This window comes from Trichechus manatus, unplaced genomic scaffold (assembly GCF_000243295.1).
Source record: "Trichechus manatus latirostris isolate Lorelei unplaced genomic scaffold, TriManLat1.0 scaffold00005, whole genome shotgun sequence".
In the NCBI taxonomy this organism is placed as follows: domain Eukaryota; kingdom Metazoa; phylum Chordata; class Mammalia; order Sirenia; family Trichechidae; genus Trichechus; species Trichechus manatus.
The window spans coordinates 5715880-5730205 of record NW_004443941.1 but is presented as its reverse complement, the minus strand read 5'-3'; the positions used below and the strand labels follow the sequence as shown (position 1 = coordinate 5730205).

At 39.6% G+C, this 14326-nt stretch overlaps 1 protein-coding gene across 6 annotated transcripts in view; it reads left to right on the top strand.

Annotated features, from left to right (window-relative positions):
- The window catches only part of CCDC85A (coiled-coil domain containing 85A), a 230143-nt gene extending 216103 nt beyond the window's left edge, over nt 1–14040 (top strand). Inside the window, exons 5-8 of one of the 6 annotated variants that reach the window (XM_023735001.1) lie at nt 2052–2186; nt 5583–5702; nt 9223–9321; nt 13951–14040. In XM_023735001.1, the coding sequence (XP_023590769.1) occupies nt 2052–2186; nt 5583–5702; nt 9223–9321; nt 13951–14040 (444 nt within the window). The remainder of the gene's footprint in view (nt 1–2051; nt 2187–5582; nt 5703–9222; nt 9322–13950) is intronic. The other 5 variants (XM_023735004.1, XM_004369446.2, XM_023735012.1 and 2 more) reach the window with 5 other exon arrangements.
- The last annotated feature ends 286 nt before the right edge of the window (nt 14041–14326 follow it).

Below are 14326 nucleotides of genomic sequence, written 5' to 3'. Positions count from 1 at the left end.
CGCTATGAGTTGGAATCAACTCGATGGCAACAGGTTTGGTTTGGTTTTTATATATATATATATTTCAAAGAGAAGTGCAATATGTCCATCTTCCATTATCCTAGTGTAGAAGACAAAACTTCTTTCAGGACACATTTTCATTTTTTTTTTTAAAACTGTGCGTTCTGTAAATAGTAGATAAATTACTGCTCTTTCTGGCAGGTTTCTTGAGTAGTTGTAGTTGCTACCTTAGATTTCATGGGTATGCTAAAAGCTTTGGCACAGTGGAGAGGCATTGAGCTTTCTCCTCACTACACATTAAGAGAAAATGGAAGTAGGGATGCCTATGCTTTCCTCCATTGTTCAATGTAGAAAGCATAAGCTCTGAGAGATGTGTTAGTCATGGAGGGAAACAAACTGGAAGTGAGACCTTCTTATTTGTTAAAGTAATTATAAAATTAACTATAAAATTTGCATTACGCATTAATGATCCGCTCCTAAGTAGAACTATGCAGATTGGGACAGAAGGTGAATTTTAAGCCATCAACCATAGTATAAATTGTTGGATATAATTTTTTTTAATGCTGGAAATAAATAAGACAAGACATTGGCACATGAAATAATTACCAGAAGAGCAATGTGTAAATCAAAGTTGTGCAGATGAAATTATCATTATGGCCTAAGTGCAAATATATAATTTTCTCTATTTTATGTAAGCAATAGAGTATGTGTGACTTACTTATTTGATAGGCAACTGGTGCTGATTTAATAGATTCTGGAAAGAGTTTTATGAGTACCAACCACTGGTCATCATTGCTCCTCTTTGCTTCCTTAAGACCATGGTACGTTTTCTTTATTGTTGAGCCTCTAGAAGTTAGAGAAGAGGGGAAATAAGGCAAGTACTCTTAGCAGTGGAAACCCTGGTGGCACAGTGGTTAAGAGCTACGGTTGCTAACCAAAAGGCCAGCAGTTTGAATCTACCAGGCGCTCTTTGGAAACTCTATGGGGCCGTTCTACTCTGTCCTATAGGATCTCTATGAGTCGGAATCGACTTGACTGCAGTGGGTTTTTTTTTTAAATTAGCAATAGGGCACGTACTTCCAGGGAAGATGAAGTGATGAGAACTAAAATATTATGTACTGATGTTCAGTCTCCTAAAAATAATCTCAACATTTAGATAGTGGAATTTTTAGGCCTTTTTGTGATTTTTTCCATAAATATATTTTCTTATTTCTTGGAAATAAATATTTTTTAGCTTCTTATATCTTTAACTATTCTTAGTTAAAGGTCTCCAGTGGCAGGTAGGGAGAGAAAATAATGTTCAAATGAGTTTGTTTTGCTTCTGATCATTTTTTATAGAATTACACAGTCTGGTCATGGAGAAAGTTGAAAGGGATTTTTTTTTTTCGTATTTTCTATTTACTTCAGTTATGTGATGTCTCTAGTTTCAATGAGTACAAAATTTGGGAGTTAACTGATTAATAGAAAGTTTGATAATTATGTCTATATTCTATGTAGGATACTTATTCTAATGCAGTGCTGACTCGGCTCATTACCACAGTCTTCAGTCTGCAGATATTTTGCTGAGAATTTGATGCAGTATTGATTTGAGTGTTATTGAATATATCCACCCTACTTTCACAAAAGGACATTAGCGCTCCCAATTGCAGTTTGAATACTTTCTGTTAAAATTTGAAGTTATACAGTTTAAAATACCTGGAGTAGTTAAGGTAATTGTCTTTTTTTTTTTTTACAGGTAAAACTCACAAGTAAAGTTGTTTAAATAGCTTCATATTTTTCCTGTAATTTTTATTTTATCGTCTACCTCTTTTTGATAATTTGAGAATGTAGTTATACTTTTGCCAAAAAACTTTTTAAAATTATTCAGTCTTAGCTCTAATATACAGGACTTCGGATGATTTCCATTTTTTCCATAGCTACAGGTGCATGTTACAGCTTGTCATTGTGGTCACTGTGGATCATTTCATTAAGCTTCTTGTTCTGTCTGCTTTCTTGAGACATGGGAAACAGTATTTTTCTGAGTGATTGTACCGTATTGTTCCAAATATAAGGCCCCACAGAATAGAAGGCAACCTCCAACTAGAGACAGCTCAAATATGGAGAAAGGCTGGGGGCCCCGAGCCCGGCGAGTCTTGCAGTGGTGGCAAGGGTGCCGAGGAGTAGGACGATGCCTGCCCACTCTGCCGGTGAGTGAAGACGAGTCAGCTGGCTGCATTTGCTTGTGCCGAGCCAGGTGGCTTCTACTGCTGGAGGAAAAGTTGTATTGGGGATGGAGAACACGTCCACATACACATGAAAGAAAGTTGCTGACGTGTCTCTGTCTGGGGAGGGAGGATGGGGAAGTCCTTACCTACTGAACTGTCTTCTTCAGGGTTCTTTTTCTGGAACTAATGGTAAAAATGGAGTAACACCTGAACAAAACAAAAGGTACCCAAAAGGCCAGTGGGTTTAAAATGAGTTTAAAATGGAGCCCTGGTGGCGCAGTAGTTAAAAGCTCAGCTGCTAACCAAAAGCTTGGCAGTTCGAATCCACCAGCTGCTCCTTGGAAACCCCATGGGGCGATTCTACTCTGCCCTATAGGGTCGTTATGAGTACGAATTGATGGTAACGGATAACGATAATGGCCTTAAAAATGGATTGTTAACACCAGCAGATGTCCCTAGGCCAGCCCAAAAAATTATTTCTTGCTCTTTAAAATTGACCAGTGCCCATGAGGTGGTGCATCCATTATGGGATCATTATGGCTTGAAAACAAGCAACTCTGAGGTTGGGGATTGCACTTCCAATTTTATTAAGATTTTTCTTTTTTAAAAAAATCCTTGTCTCCTGAGCCAGCCAAGTACAATTTAAATAAGCAAGATTAATCTTATAGAAGTAAACTTCAATTGTTTTACTGGCATTTCACTCAGTAGAGTATTTTTAAAAAGAGTTCAGTGAAAATGTGTTAGTCGACAGAGAATACATATGAATTGAGCCTAGATAATTCTCTAATTATTGGTATGATTCTCCTAAGCACTCGGACAACTAACTTTTTATATGCAGTAACTAAATGAGATGTAATATAGTGAGGTACCTGATTCGGGTGTTACGATCGAGAAGATTATCTAGTGCCTGTTGGTGTGTACAACTTTGTCAGGCCTTAGGTGACCTTTGCGACTTCACAAAACCACATAAAATAGGAACCTTGATCTTACTGTAGTCTGTTTTCTTCTTTCTTTTAAGGAAACTCTTGTAATAAAAGATTTTTTTTTTTCATTTTTGTTGGTTTCTAAATCAATATGAACAGAACAGAATTCTCCTTAACTTAAACCTTTGCCGTGAGTCCATTCTAACTCACAGCAACTCTATAGGACAGAGTAGAACAGCCCTATAGGGTTTCCAAAGAGCGGCTGGTGGATTTGAACTGCCGATCTTTATGGTTAGCATCCCAGTTCTTAACCACTGAGCCACAGGGCTCCCCTTAACTTAAAACAATGCTAAATTGCCCAGATGGTTTGGTGTAGGCAGGCTATTTGTCATTGATTTTAGCAATTCCCGTAAACCAAGATGCCCTAAAAGATATAGGCCCACGATCAAGCAAAAGCGTGCTAGTGTTGATACATCTACCATTTCACCAGTTCTTTGAAACAGAAGAGCTGGTCAGAAAAGGGTTTGAAAGGAAGAACTGGAAGGGGGTAGACCCCTGGGGGAAGGGTTGTTGTCTGCTAAATTGGATCACCAGTCAGAGGAATGATGGCACTCCAATGGTGGGTCCCCAATGAGAAGTTTGAAGTGAAGTCTGCATAAACTCGGAAGCCTTTCAGAAGAGTTCATACGGGTGGTTCCAGTGGGATGAGGAAACGGGAGAGGACCGGAGTCATTCAGGGAGGAATAGCTTCCTCTATAACACCTTGGTTTTGGAACCGGTTGATCTCTGCGGAGCAAAAGAATGACAATGATTGCGGGGTTAAGGCAGCTGCACCCCTTAACCACCATTAAACTTTGTATAGTTTCCCTGCTAGTATTTGTATGGGTTTCTTGTGTTTGATTTGAACTGAGCTAAAAATGGAGGAAGGTAAATGTCCTAAAATGATTTTTTTTTCCAGAACAAGGCGGGCTGTTAGTAATTGCCAGTCCTGTGTCACTGTCTGCTGTTCATTTAATTATCAGTGGCAATGGAAGAGAGAATCTGGAGAGGTCATTTAAATGCAATATTCCCCCGCTTCCTCTCCCTGTTAGCTGGTGAGGGTGGGACAGGACCTGATTCAACTGTACAATCCTAGAGCAAGGAAAAGAATGTGGCCTCAGCAGCCTTGGGGGATGACAAGGGGAGCCTTCAGGAACGTAGGAAGACATGACAGTGATTAGAGGAAGGAGAAAATATTCCAAATTGGATAATAATTCAATAAACTTTGTAAAAAATAAAGGGGAATGGGCAGTTTCTCTACAAATAGCCTGGTTTACAGCTAGCCCATACTTGTAACTATTAATGTCCACAGCTTCTGCCTCCCCTCCCTGAAACGCACAACATGGAAGCTCTCTTGTAGACACTGGGCAAATAAGTGACTTTGTCGTGCCTTCGTGAGTTACACCTGATACACCTCCAGTGCGTCCTTCTCAGGGGATTAGATTCATAGGATCTGCTTAAATGGAGCAGTTACTAATCTATTAGTGTTACCTCAGACATTTAAAAACAAACCCCTGTAGATTTGTTGATGAGCAGAAATTAAAATCTCTTAGGCCTTCTAAGAGTGTAATGATCTCCATAAGAACAGGCTTGGAAAACTCACCTGGACTGCTTTTTCTGGGAGGCAGATAACTGCTGCTCTTTTTCTTTGCTGACTGTTAGTCTTCCCCCAAGCAGCACCTAGAAAAAGTGCAGACCGCTGGGGGAAATTTCCAGTGCCTGGATGGGTGGCTGTGGTCCTCACAGGTCAGATGAATCACGCCCAGACTCTATAATTGCTCAGTAATTAAGTTGTAAGTCCACAAAACTGTAAATATATTATTTGGGACTTATTTTTTCAGTTCTAAAAAGACAAGAAAATAAAAGCCTTTTTTAAAGAGGCTGTTGTGCTTTGTTAAATATCTTTGGAAAATATGCCAGCATACTCCACTGTATGTCTTTCCCTCGAAGAAGGCTTTAGTAACAGACATGGTTTCTCCAATGCAAGAATGTGCTGTGTCTGCATTTTCTGGGACATATGGAATATGGCATTTGGCTTGTTTGCTGAGCGAGCGTGTTTAACTCAGCTGTGGAGTAACTCATGAATTCCCTACTCTTGAGTATCTTTAAGTTTCAAAAATCATTCTCGAAATGTTCTTAATGGCCATTCCTTGGGGAACATTGCTGTCTTCGGTAAACAAGAGATGACAGTTGGTCATGCACAGAGATGGCTCTTGGTTATGTTCTCTTGCTGGTCATGCGAGCAGCAAGTGGCTTCCAATTAACAGGTCAATAGCTTCTTAGAATAGACCATTTTAGAAAAAAAATCAACAAAATGGCTGATTTTCATTTGGCAGTGAACTTGAATATTGAATGACATCTGTGTAGTTATAAACGACTTTTGTTTTAATAACAAAGTTGTTGATTTTCTACTAAGGGTTCCTTTAGGTTGCCATCAGGGGCTGATGGGAGTAACAGTTCAGCCAACTCTCCAGCTAGCTTCAGTGGACATACCACCCCTTCTCAGCAGCCTGAACCCGTGGTACATTCTCTTAAGGTAACCAAATGGGTACAACCATGTATCTGGGACTTGAGTTGTGTTGTGGCTTGCTTCTGTAGTCTGGTGGTCCTCACAGCCTTGCTTTAATCATAGATACTTTTTGTTGTTTTGTTGACCCCTTATGGCGTAACTTTTTTATCTTAATTTTTGAAGTATGATTTTCATTTTTTTTAAAAGCAAATATGGGCTTCAATTACTTATGGTTGAATTTCTAATTCTATCATTTTGTTTTGAGTACTGTGATTCATATCTCTCTGCATCGAAGTAGCAGTCTGATGTGCATGTATATCCATATGTGTAAAATATCGTTATAAGGTATTTTATGTGCAATGTCTGTAGCACAGATGTCTTCAAATATAGGGAGTTAATCAGGGAGGATACTGGCCACAATAAGGAAGGATATTGTATTTTTCTTTCTTTATACAATTACAATGCTCTGTGCAACTTACTAAAAGAAAAATTGAAATAAACAAAAATCACCCTTTCCCCCCTAAATAGACATTGAATATTAAAGCTCCAGTTAATGTTTCTTTATAGAGTATTAGAAAATCAATATATGGTTTTATACATAAAGCTAATTTATTTTTAACTTCTACTTCAGATTCTGCAGTAACTTGAACAAAGGTTTGGCTGACACGTATCATTTGCCTACTTTATTTACCAATAATGAGCTTTCCAAACAAGTAAATAATAAACAACATAGATAAAATTCATGATAATTAACCAAGATAAGTATTTATCTAAGAGGAGAAACTGACCAGGCACTGAAAATCATCTGTAAAATACTGACAGTTCCTTGAAATTGTATCAGTTCCAACATATGAAATACTGACCCTCAAATACATGTCTGATTCCTAGAATGCAGCCTTGATCAACCCCTTCGGAGCCGTAAAGTAGGTAAAGTGCTTCAGGCTCACTTTTGGCACATGAGTTTCAACACTTTTCTCAGTATTGTTTCGGCTTCAGAGTGATTTATTTTCAGAATGAAGAGATGCCCTTTCTGTGGCCTGCATAAAGCATGGAAGTAGGTGAGAACTTGGAAATGTTTATTTGATTTTGAGATGATTTGGTTGTTAGCATAAGATTTAGCTCCCTGATTACGTTTTGCTTTAGCGTGTGTCAAAACATAGACTGATTGCTGATGAGGGAATCAGAACCCTCCTAGTGGTCAGTGGCAGTGCCCTTGGCCATTCCTGCCTTGGATGGGTTAGTTCACAGCGTGGGCAATTCGAGGGAAGGCACGCCAGCCTGAGGGGCGCCCCCCTGCATCCGGCGGGTGCTGGCTGATGGACTGACAGACATCATGCTCCCAGCAACAGTGTTGGGATGGACTTAGCAGAGACCAAGTGCTAGCTCTCCGAACAGCCTTTTAGAAACAGAAAATGCACCCGAGTTTGGCTTCACTCCTGTGGGATGATAGAGTCTGCACCTACTCCAAAAGCAACGCACTGACCTACTTTCCAAACTGTTTGAAGGTCGTTTCGGCCTGTTGCCTTATTAAGTGGCAGGTGCAGTTTGAATCAGATCAGCTTCGTGAGCCACATTGCAGTCTTTCCCAAATTTCTCAATTAAGCTCTTAGTATGGCCTAAAAGGAAGGGAAGGGCGAGGAAGAACTCCTCGATTTTCTCTTGATTTGTTCTCTAATTTTCCCATAAAATTTTACCCCACGAGAGTGAGATATTAGGTTATAGTCAGAACACTTAAGTTTACTTGGCTGGCATGTGGGTGATACTGCACCACTCAAACATCTGTCTTGGGTAACTGGAGGCTCCTGAATGCAGAGTGTGTTTGCTTCCCTGCGTTAACTGGGTCGTGAAACAGAAACATGCGCAGATATCGTCTATGGGACATGCGACTTAAGAAGATCTGAATGTAAAAACAAAAACGTGGCCATTCCGTAAGTTTTTTGTTAACAGCTACCGATCTAGAGCTGATTTATGACATGAGGATTTTCTCTTCTGAAAGGAAGAATCAGAACAATGTCTCAGCAAAGTTTCTCATCTTCTGGTGGATTCCAGAGAAAACGCCAGGCTTTAATAAACCCTATCGTGGTGGTTTCGGGGGCAGGGATGTTGTAAATCAGCATGAGAAATTAGCCCACTTGTGATAACACCACATTTTTCTTGCTTTAAAATTCACGAGAAATATTAATTGGAGCTTCACTTCATTTAGTAGAAATTAACTGAGTTGAAATACACTTCTCTGAGGTGCATTATAAATCAAATTTGTAGGCAAATGAGCTTGTTGGAGGAGCTCTTTAAGTTCTCTATGAATATTCACTGAGCATAGTCCATAATTTCCTCTGAGTATGTATAGAATCTGTGGTGAGCACCAGAGCTGGGCTTTCATTTACTGCTGCCATACCCTACCTTAAACAGAAGCAGTGTATATATGGCAGTACTGGCTAGGAGTTTTGAATTAATAGGAGAGTTGTGTATGCATTCGATTATTCACAAGAGTTCAAGTCTAGCAAATGCCAATGTCGAGTCTCAGTATCTCAGAACTTGAGAGGAAGGGCCCCCATGCTCAAGTCATTGATTTTGGCTCATCTGTTAATTGGTGCCAGTGATCAGGGGATACATCTAGATATGGCCATCAGTGTTGACCAGAACCAAGTAGATCAGCAGTGTCACAGGTCAGTGTGGATTCTATAGGAGTTTTTAGGAAAAAGCGGTAGGTTTCATATGCTACATTAATGGCTTGGTTTATAAACTGATGCCTATAGAGAAAAATAGCAAACACCAGTCAAAGCCAAAGCTGTCCCTTTTTGTGCTATAGAAAGTTACAACGTGAAAACGCTACAGATATTGTTAAAGGGATATTATGTCCAGCTGATTTAGCGATACTTCACGGAAGTGGAAACATAGGTCTCTAAAATAGCTTAAAAGCATCTCCACCCCAAACACTCTGCTCTAATGAAAAATATTGAAAGGAATTGCTCAGATAGTTTCACTACAAGGAGTCCAGTGCTTCTCTATAAGATCTATCTCTGTATTCCTTTCTTAGTTCCTTGGTTAATGTTAACCAGCATTGTTATGTACATATTACTGGGTTCTGACTGATTTCACTTGTCACCATCATCTATTTCAGTTATCTTTTCTACAGGCCATGTCTACATATCATTTGGACCGTTTGGCATATAATTAATTATATCGCACATCATTACAGTGGAGCGAAAGCTACCACCTGCCTCTACGTGGTTGACACTCTCAGGTTATCTTAATGACCAAATTAACTAAATGCATCTAATTATTTTCGACGCTAATGCTTCGATTGACTGTTAGAGATACAATAGACTGCATATGAATGGGCATTTGAAAATCATGTAGAATTGATCCCACATAGGTTTCAAGAGCAATCAGCTATTTCAACGATGTTGCCGTGTACTCATCCACTGATATGCAGACACGGAGAGAACTGTAGCTTTTACATGTGGAGCTCCTTGATGGTCTTATTCATAACTAACTTTTTTTTTTTTCCCATGTGAAATTTGCTTTTCTTTTTCAACAAATCCAGGTCTTGGATGTTCAGGAAACTATAGATTGTCAGCAGGGTAAAGAGTATGAACATGACCTTAGTGAGACAGAAAAAGCTATAGTCAGAGAAATGTGCAATGTAAGTTTTAATGTGCTTCCTTGTGTATTCTGTGTTGAAGCCTCATCATAGCTAAGTCACTGCTTTTCAAATGCCTGCTTTTTAAAATGCCAGCCAAATGCCTTTACATTTTTCTATGAAAATAAGCCATTTACCTTTGTTTTTATCTTTAGTATATTTTATTGCGGTTTTGTTAAGCACAATAACATGTTATAAAATATTCAGGTCATAGATGATCTGCCAATTCTGTATTCCAGAAAGATCTATGAAAGTTTCTAAATATTAAACGTATCATCTAAAATGTCACGGTACCCATTTTGGTAAATGGGTTTCTCGTGCATATTTTTAAAAAATTCCTTAAATGTGATTGTTTAAAAACCTATGATACAACCACACACGGCCTTTGTCAGATTAATTTTTAACTATACTTGAAAAACAATCACCACCTTCATAGATAATACTTACTTTGCCCTTCATAGGTGCTATATGGGCTTCATGTCGTGCAAAGTATTATCTTTACCTGTCAGTGGTTGATGCAGATTTAAAAAACAGAAAGGTGAGATCAATACGTATGAACCTAAGCGATGATCAGACAAACAAATGCATATTCCGGAAGTCAGGGGGGAACACAGTAAAACTCTGACCTGTTATTTTTATGATGCATATATATGTAATCATTAATGTGATTTGGATTTTATTCTTAATCCCTGAATAAATTTTAATTATTTGAGTAATATACATAGGATGCATCATTTAATCAAGAATAATAAGATTTGTGAAGCTTATTAAAGAGCTAAATTGGAATACTGTAGAGGAAACCATTTGTTAAATGCAAGAAATCATGGCAGAGCATATTAAGCATTGGTTTTAATTGGCTTTATATTGTACTTTTATCCTCATATTTTTTCCTCCCTTATGATTTCAAAATTGCTTAGAAATACCCTTCCGCTTTAAGTCTGTTAAGGCCAGATATCCTCAGACGTTTACTTATATGCCTCCTCAAGGTGTTCTTGGAATCTAGTAAATGTTACTTAATAAGTCCCCTGGGCATTTTATATGTGCTGGTGGCACAGTGGGCAAGAGCTTAGGCTGCTAACCAAGAGGTCAGCAGTTCAAATCTACCAGCTGCTCTTTGGAAACCCTTTGGGGCAGTTCTTCTCTGTCCTATAGGGTCACTATGAGTCGAAATCGACTTGACGGCCACGGGCTTGGGTTTTTGGTTTAGGGAGACAGTTATATGGTCTTTTTCTTGTTGTGTTGTTGCTGCCTTTTTTTTTTGCAACCCTTTCCAAGTTGTTTTCCTTTCCTGCATATCTGTTTTTGCCTGTTTTCAAAAGGTCATTAGTTCTAGATATCATAATTTTCTAAATGCACCACTGTTTACCTTCTGTAGCTTTCGAACCCGTCCTGGTGGTTTTCAGTGTGAATATTTCCCTCAGATTAATTCAAAAATTTGAGCCACATCCTTAAGAATGTCTACTGCTTCTCGTCTGTTGGATCTGCAATGAGAATGAATTTCAGACCATAGGAACTGGAGAACTGGGAGGCAGCATGGAAGTCATCCCTCGGGAGTCCTTCAGAGTAGAGTATGGAGCTCCTTAGTAATTCAGAGGCATGGTTCCACCCCAGACCATGGGCGATTCAGATATGAACCCCTGGGTAGCAACCCCAATACCCACATTTTCTGTTAAAGAAACTAAGATCCAGAAAAGTTCAAGTTACTTGCTCAAATTGTTCACTAATGGAAAGTGAAGTCAGGAGTCTACCCAGCTCTTCTGTTAGGACCAGCTCTTTCCACTTTCCCAAGTCAGGTATACCTGGAGGCTTCCACTGTCATTCCTAAATAACGAAAAACACTGGTTCTTAGAGGGGGGCCCCCTCTCCATTGTGTCGGAATTGTTTTTCTTTCTTTTTAGATGGAAGATTTCTAGATGTTAGAAAATTTATTTATTAGTCACAAAAGAGACCCAGGTCTTGATTAATTTTATGCTGATCTGTTTATTTGCCTGTATTTCCAAAAGAAGGCTGCAGAAGACCCCAGGCAGTACTGCAGCTGTTGTTTTCCCTGTATACGGTATTTCCAAAAAGCCAGAAGCTTGCCCTGATTGTTTACCTCTAAACGTTCTCCAGGGCACCCTTTCTAACTGTCCGCTTTCATCTTCGGTCTGCAGAATTTGAGGAAAAGATGCCAGCCAACCCAAATCTCATGCTTCACACCCTTACATTTGGAAGCTACTTAAAAGTCAAGAGAAAGAAGTGTTGATTTACAATAAAAGTGATGTCACCAATATGAATTATATGAACATCGAAAATAGTGAATCTTGGAGAATAAAGAAAAATGCAGACTGCGGTGTAGTTTCGTAGGGAGCTAATTTCTTAGAAATAGAAACTAGCTAAGATTCTGAAGCCTTAGTCAATGCTAGAGGAACACTATGTTTTCATAGCAATGACCCAGAAATGTAGTGCACCCCGTGATGTGAGAGAGGCTCTAAGACTCACGTTGATCTCAGGATAACAGAAGTTTTGCCGTGGATTCTGGTGTTCCTCCTGGAGATACATTATTGACATTTATAAGATGAAAAGACTTGTTACCCACAACACCATCATGTTGGTTAGTAAGCATGAGGTGCTTTTATTCTCTTCCCAAACTGTGCTACAGAAGCAAATACACTGCCCTCTATGAAATAATACATCTATTTGTAGTAACACTTCCATTAGGTTTGGCTGTTTGACTCTTACATATGCCCTGAGGACCGTTGAGACACTTGACTGGTCATTTCAACCACAATCTCAGGGACAGCCTATTGTGCTTTTTTTAGTCAACAAGTCACAATGCCACTTTGGTGTCATTTGGTTGTTCTGGAGTTCTGTCTTCTGTAAGAGTTTTCTTTTACCACATAATATGTGGTTTAAGGCCCATGGAATATAATAGTTGAATACTGGAAGAGCAATTGTACTTTTGAGTTGTAACCATCCAATGTTGTGTGCCTGTGATCCTTGGGAGGCCTTTGAGTTCATCCTTCGCTTGTAGACCAGACCACACTCAAAGCATCCTGGGTAGATATAGTTATAGATACCATTTAAGGACTAGAAAGGGAAAGTCCTGAGCATTCGTTGGCTTCCTGATTCAGTCTTTGTACCTCTCCACATTCAATTTACCAAAGAATGAGGCCTTTCCAACTCCCTTGTGTACAGCTTGAGCTGTCCGTTGATATGTATTTAAGAACTGTAGTATTCAAGAACCATAATTACAACTCCCCTCAAATGTACCAGAACATCTCTACCCATAGTGGTGTCTGCTGAAATGTAGAAACTAAAAGTTCAGTTGGCCTAGAAATGCAGGTAGACAAGAATCCTGCTTTCTTACTTTATTACTCTAAGTAGTTTCGGGTTTCCCTGGTGTATCCCCCTGTATTTAAAGGCAAAAACAAACAAAAAAGTCTATGAAAAATTAATGAACCAACTAGTTTTGTGTTCATGTTAGAGCAGTGCAAATTTTGATGGAACTATTCAATTTGAACATAATTCTTATAGTGGAACATTCCATAAGGGTTAGGGATGTAGCTCTGTGTGTGTGTGTGTGTGTGTGTGTGTGTGTGTGTGTGTGTGTTTGCTCGCACACGTGTGTTCCAATTAATGTTAGTATATTGGTATATCCTTGATGAGGTCAATGGTTTTACTTTTACCCTTTTATTATTTATCTTATCTCTTTCTATTTCCTCTCTAAAATGGTCCAGTTTTTCGCATGCTGCTATTGTATCTCTTTCAATGATCCCTGACTCTGTACTTATCTTTGCCCTGCCTTTGGGCTCTCTCCATTTTGGAAATCTGTGAGTGCATAATGTTTGGTGGTTAAGATTTATGATGACTGGAAGCCCCCCACTTAGGGAAAGCCAGCGTCCCTTTCAGAATTGACTAGTGGCCCTAATGCTGCCCACCCAGGACTGAACTTTAGCTTGAGGACAAAAGCTCCTTCATTTTCCACAGTACACTGAGCACTTTGATTTCTCTTGTTGTAGACCTAAAATAGAGGAACCAGGATGAGCTCCCTCAGGGGTGTTTAATCCTGGCCACACACACCACACTAGGTTACCTTGGGAGCTTTTGAAAAATACAGATGCTAAGGTCCTGTCTCCACCAATGGAACCAGAGTCTCTGAGGTTGGCATTTAGTACTGAAGAATTCCCTAATGCCTAGTGTGCAGCCAGAGTTGAGAGCCACTAGGGAGCCCTGGTGGCACAGTGGTTAAGAGCTCGGCTGCTAACCAAAAGGTCGACAGTTCGAATCCACCAGTGGCCCCTTGGAGACCCTATGGGGCAGTGCGACTCCATCCTATAGGGTCGCTCTGAGTTGGAATTGACAGCAACAACAACAACCTAACTAGGGGACGTTGGTGCATCACTCATTAATTTTGACCCTGGTTGCTTATAAAGCATGGCGGTCCCGTGTCTTGAGCAGGTCTTGTGACCCAGAAGCTTGCCGTCACATGTTACTTTGTTTGCATTTGCACACTCATATGTTGTCCCTTGTCTTCATGTGCCTTTTGCATAGCTTTCCCCAAAAAAAGCATATCACGCGTCTCCCAGCATATCACATGTCTCTTTGTGGAAGGGGACAATTAAGATGCTCATTTTTATTCTTTTTTTTAAGGTTGTGTGGAAGAAACTTGGCGATGCTGCAGGTTCGTGTCCTGGAATTAGGCAACATTTGTCAGGAAACCAGTACAAAGGACCAATGTGAGAAGCGCTCGCCTTCAAACACGAGATCGTCACTGCCAGAGAGAGATCAAAAAAAGAGAAAGAAGGAAAGGGTGGACTTCCACAAACCCGGACTCATGAAATAACGTGGAGTGATTGTACATTGCACATAGTTCCCCTCTAAAACTGTTAGTCAACTTTTCCTATCAAGCTGGTATTTTGCATCTCTCACTTCAATGTCCACAACCATCGATCTCAACGTAGATTTGAAAATCACCATTTTCTTGCCAATATGTTCATTAGAATTAAAAAGTTCTGACTCCCCAGTT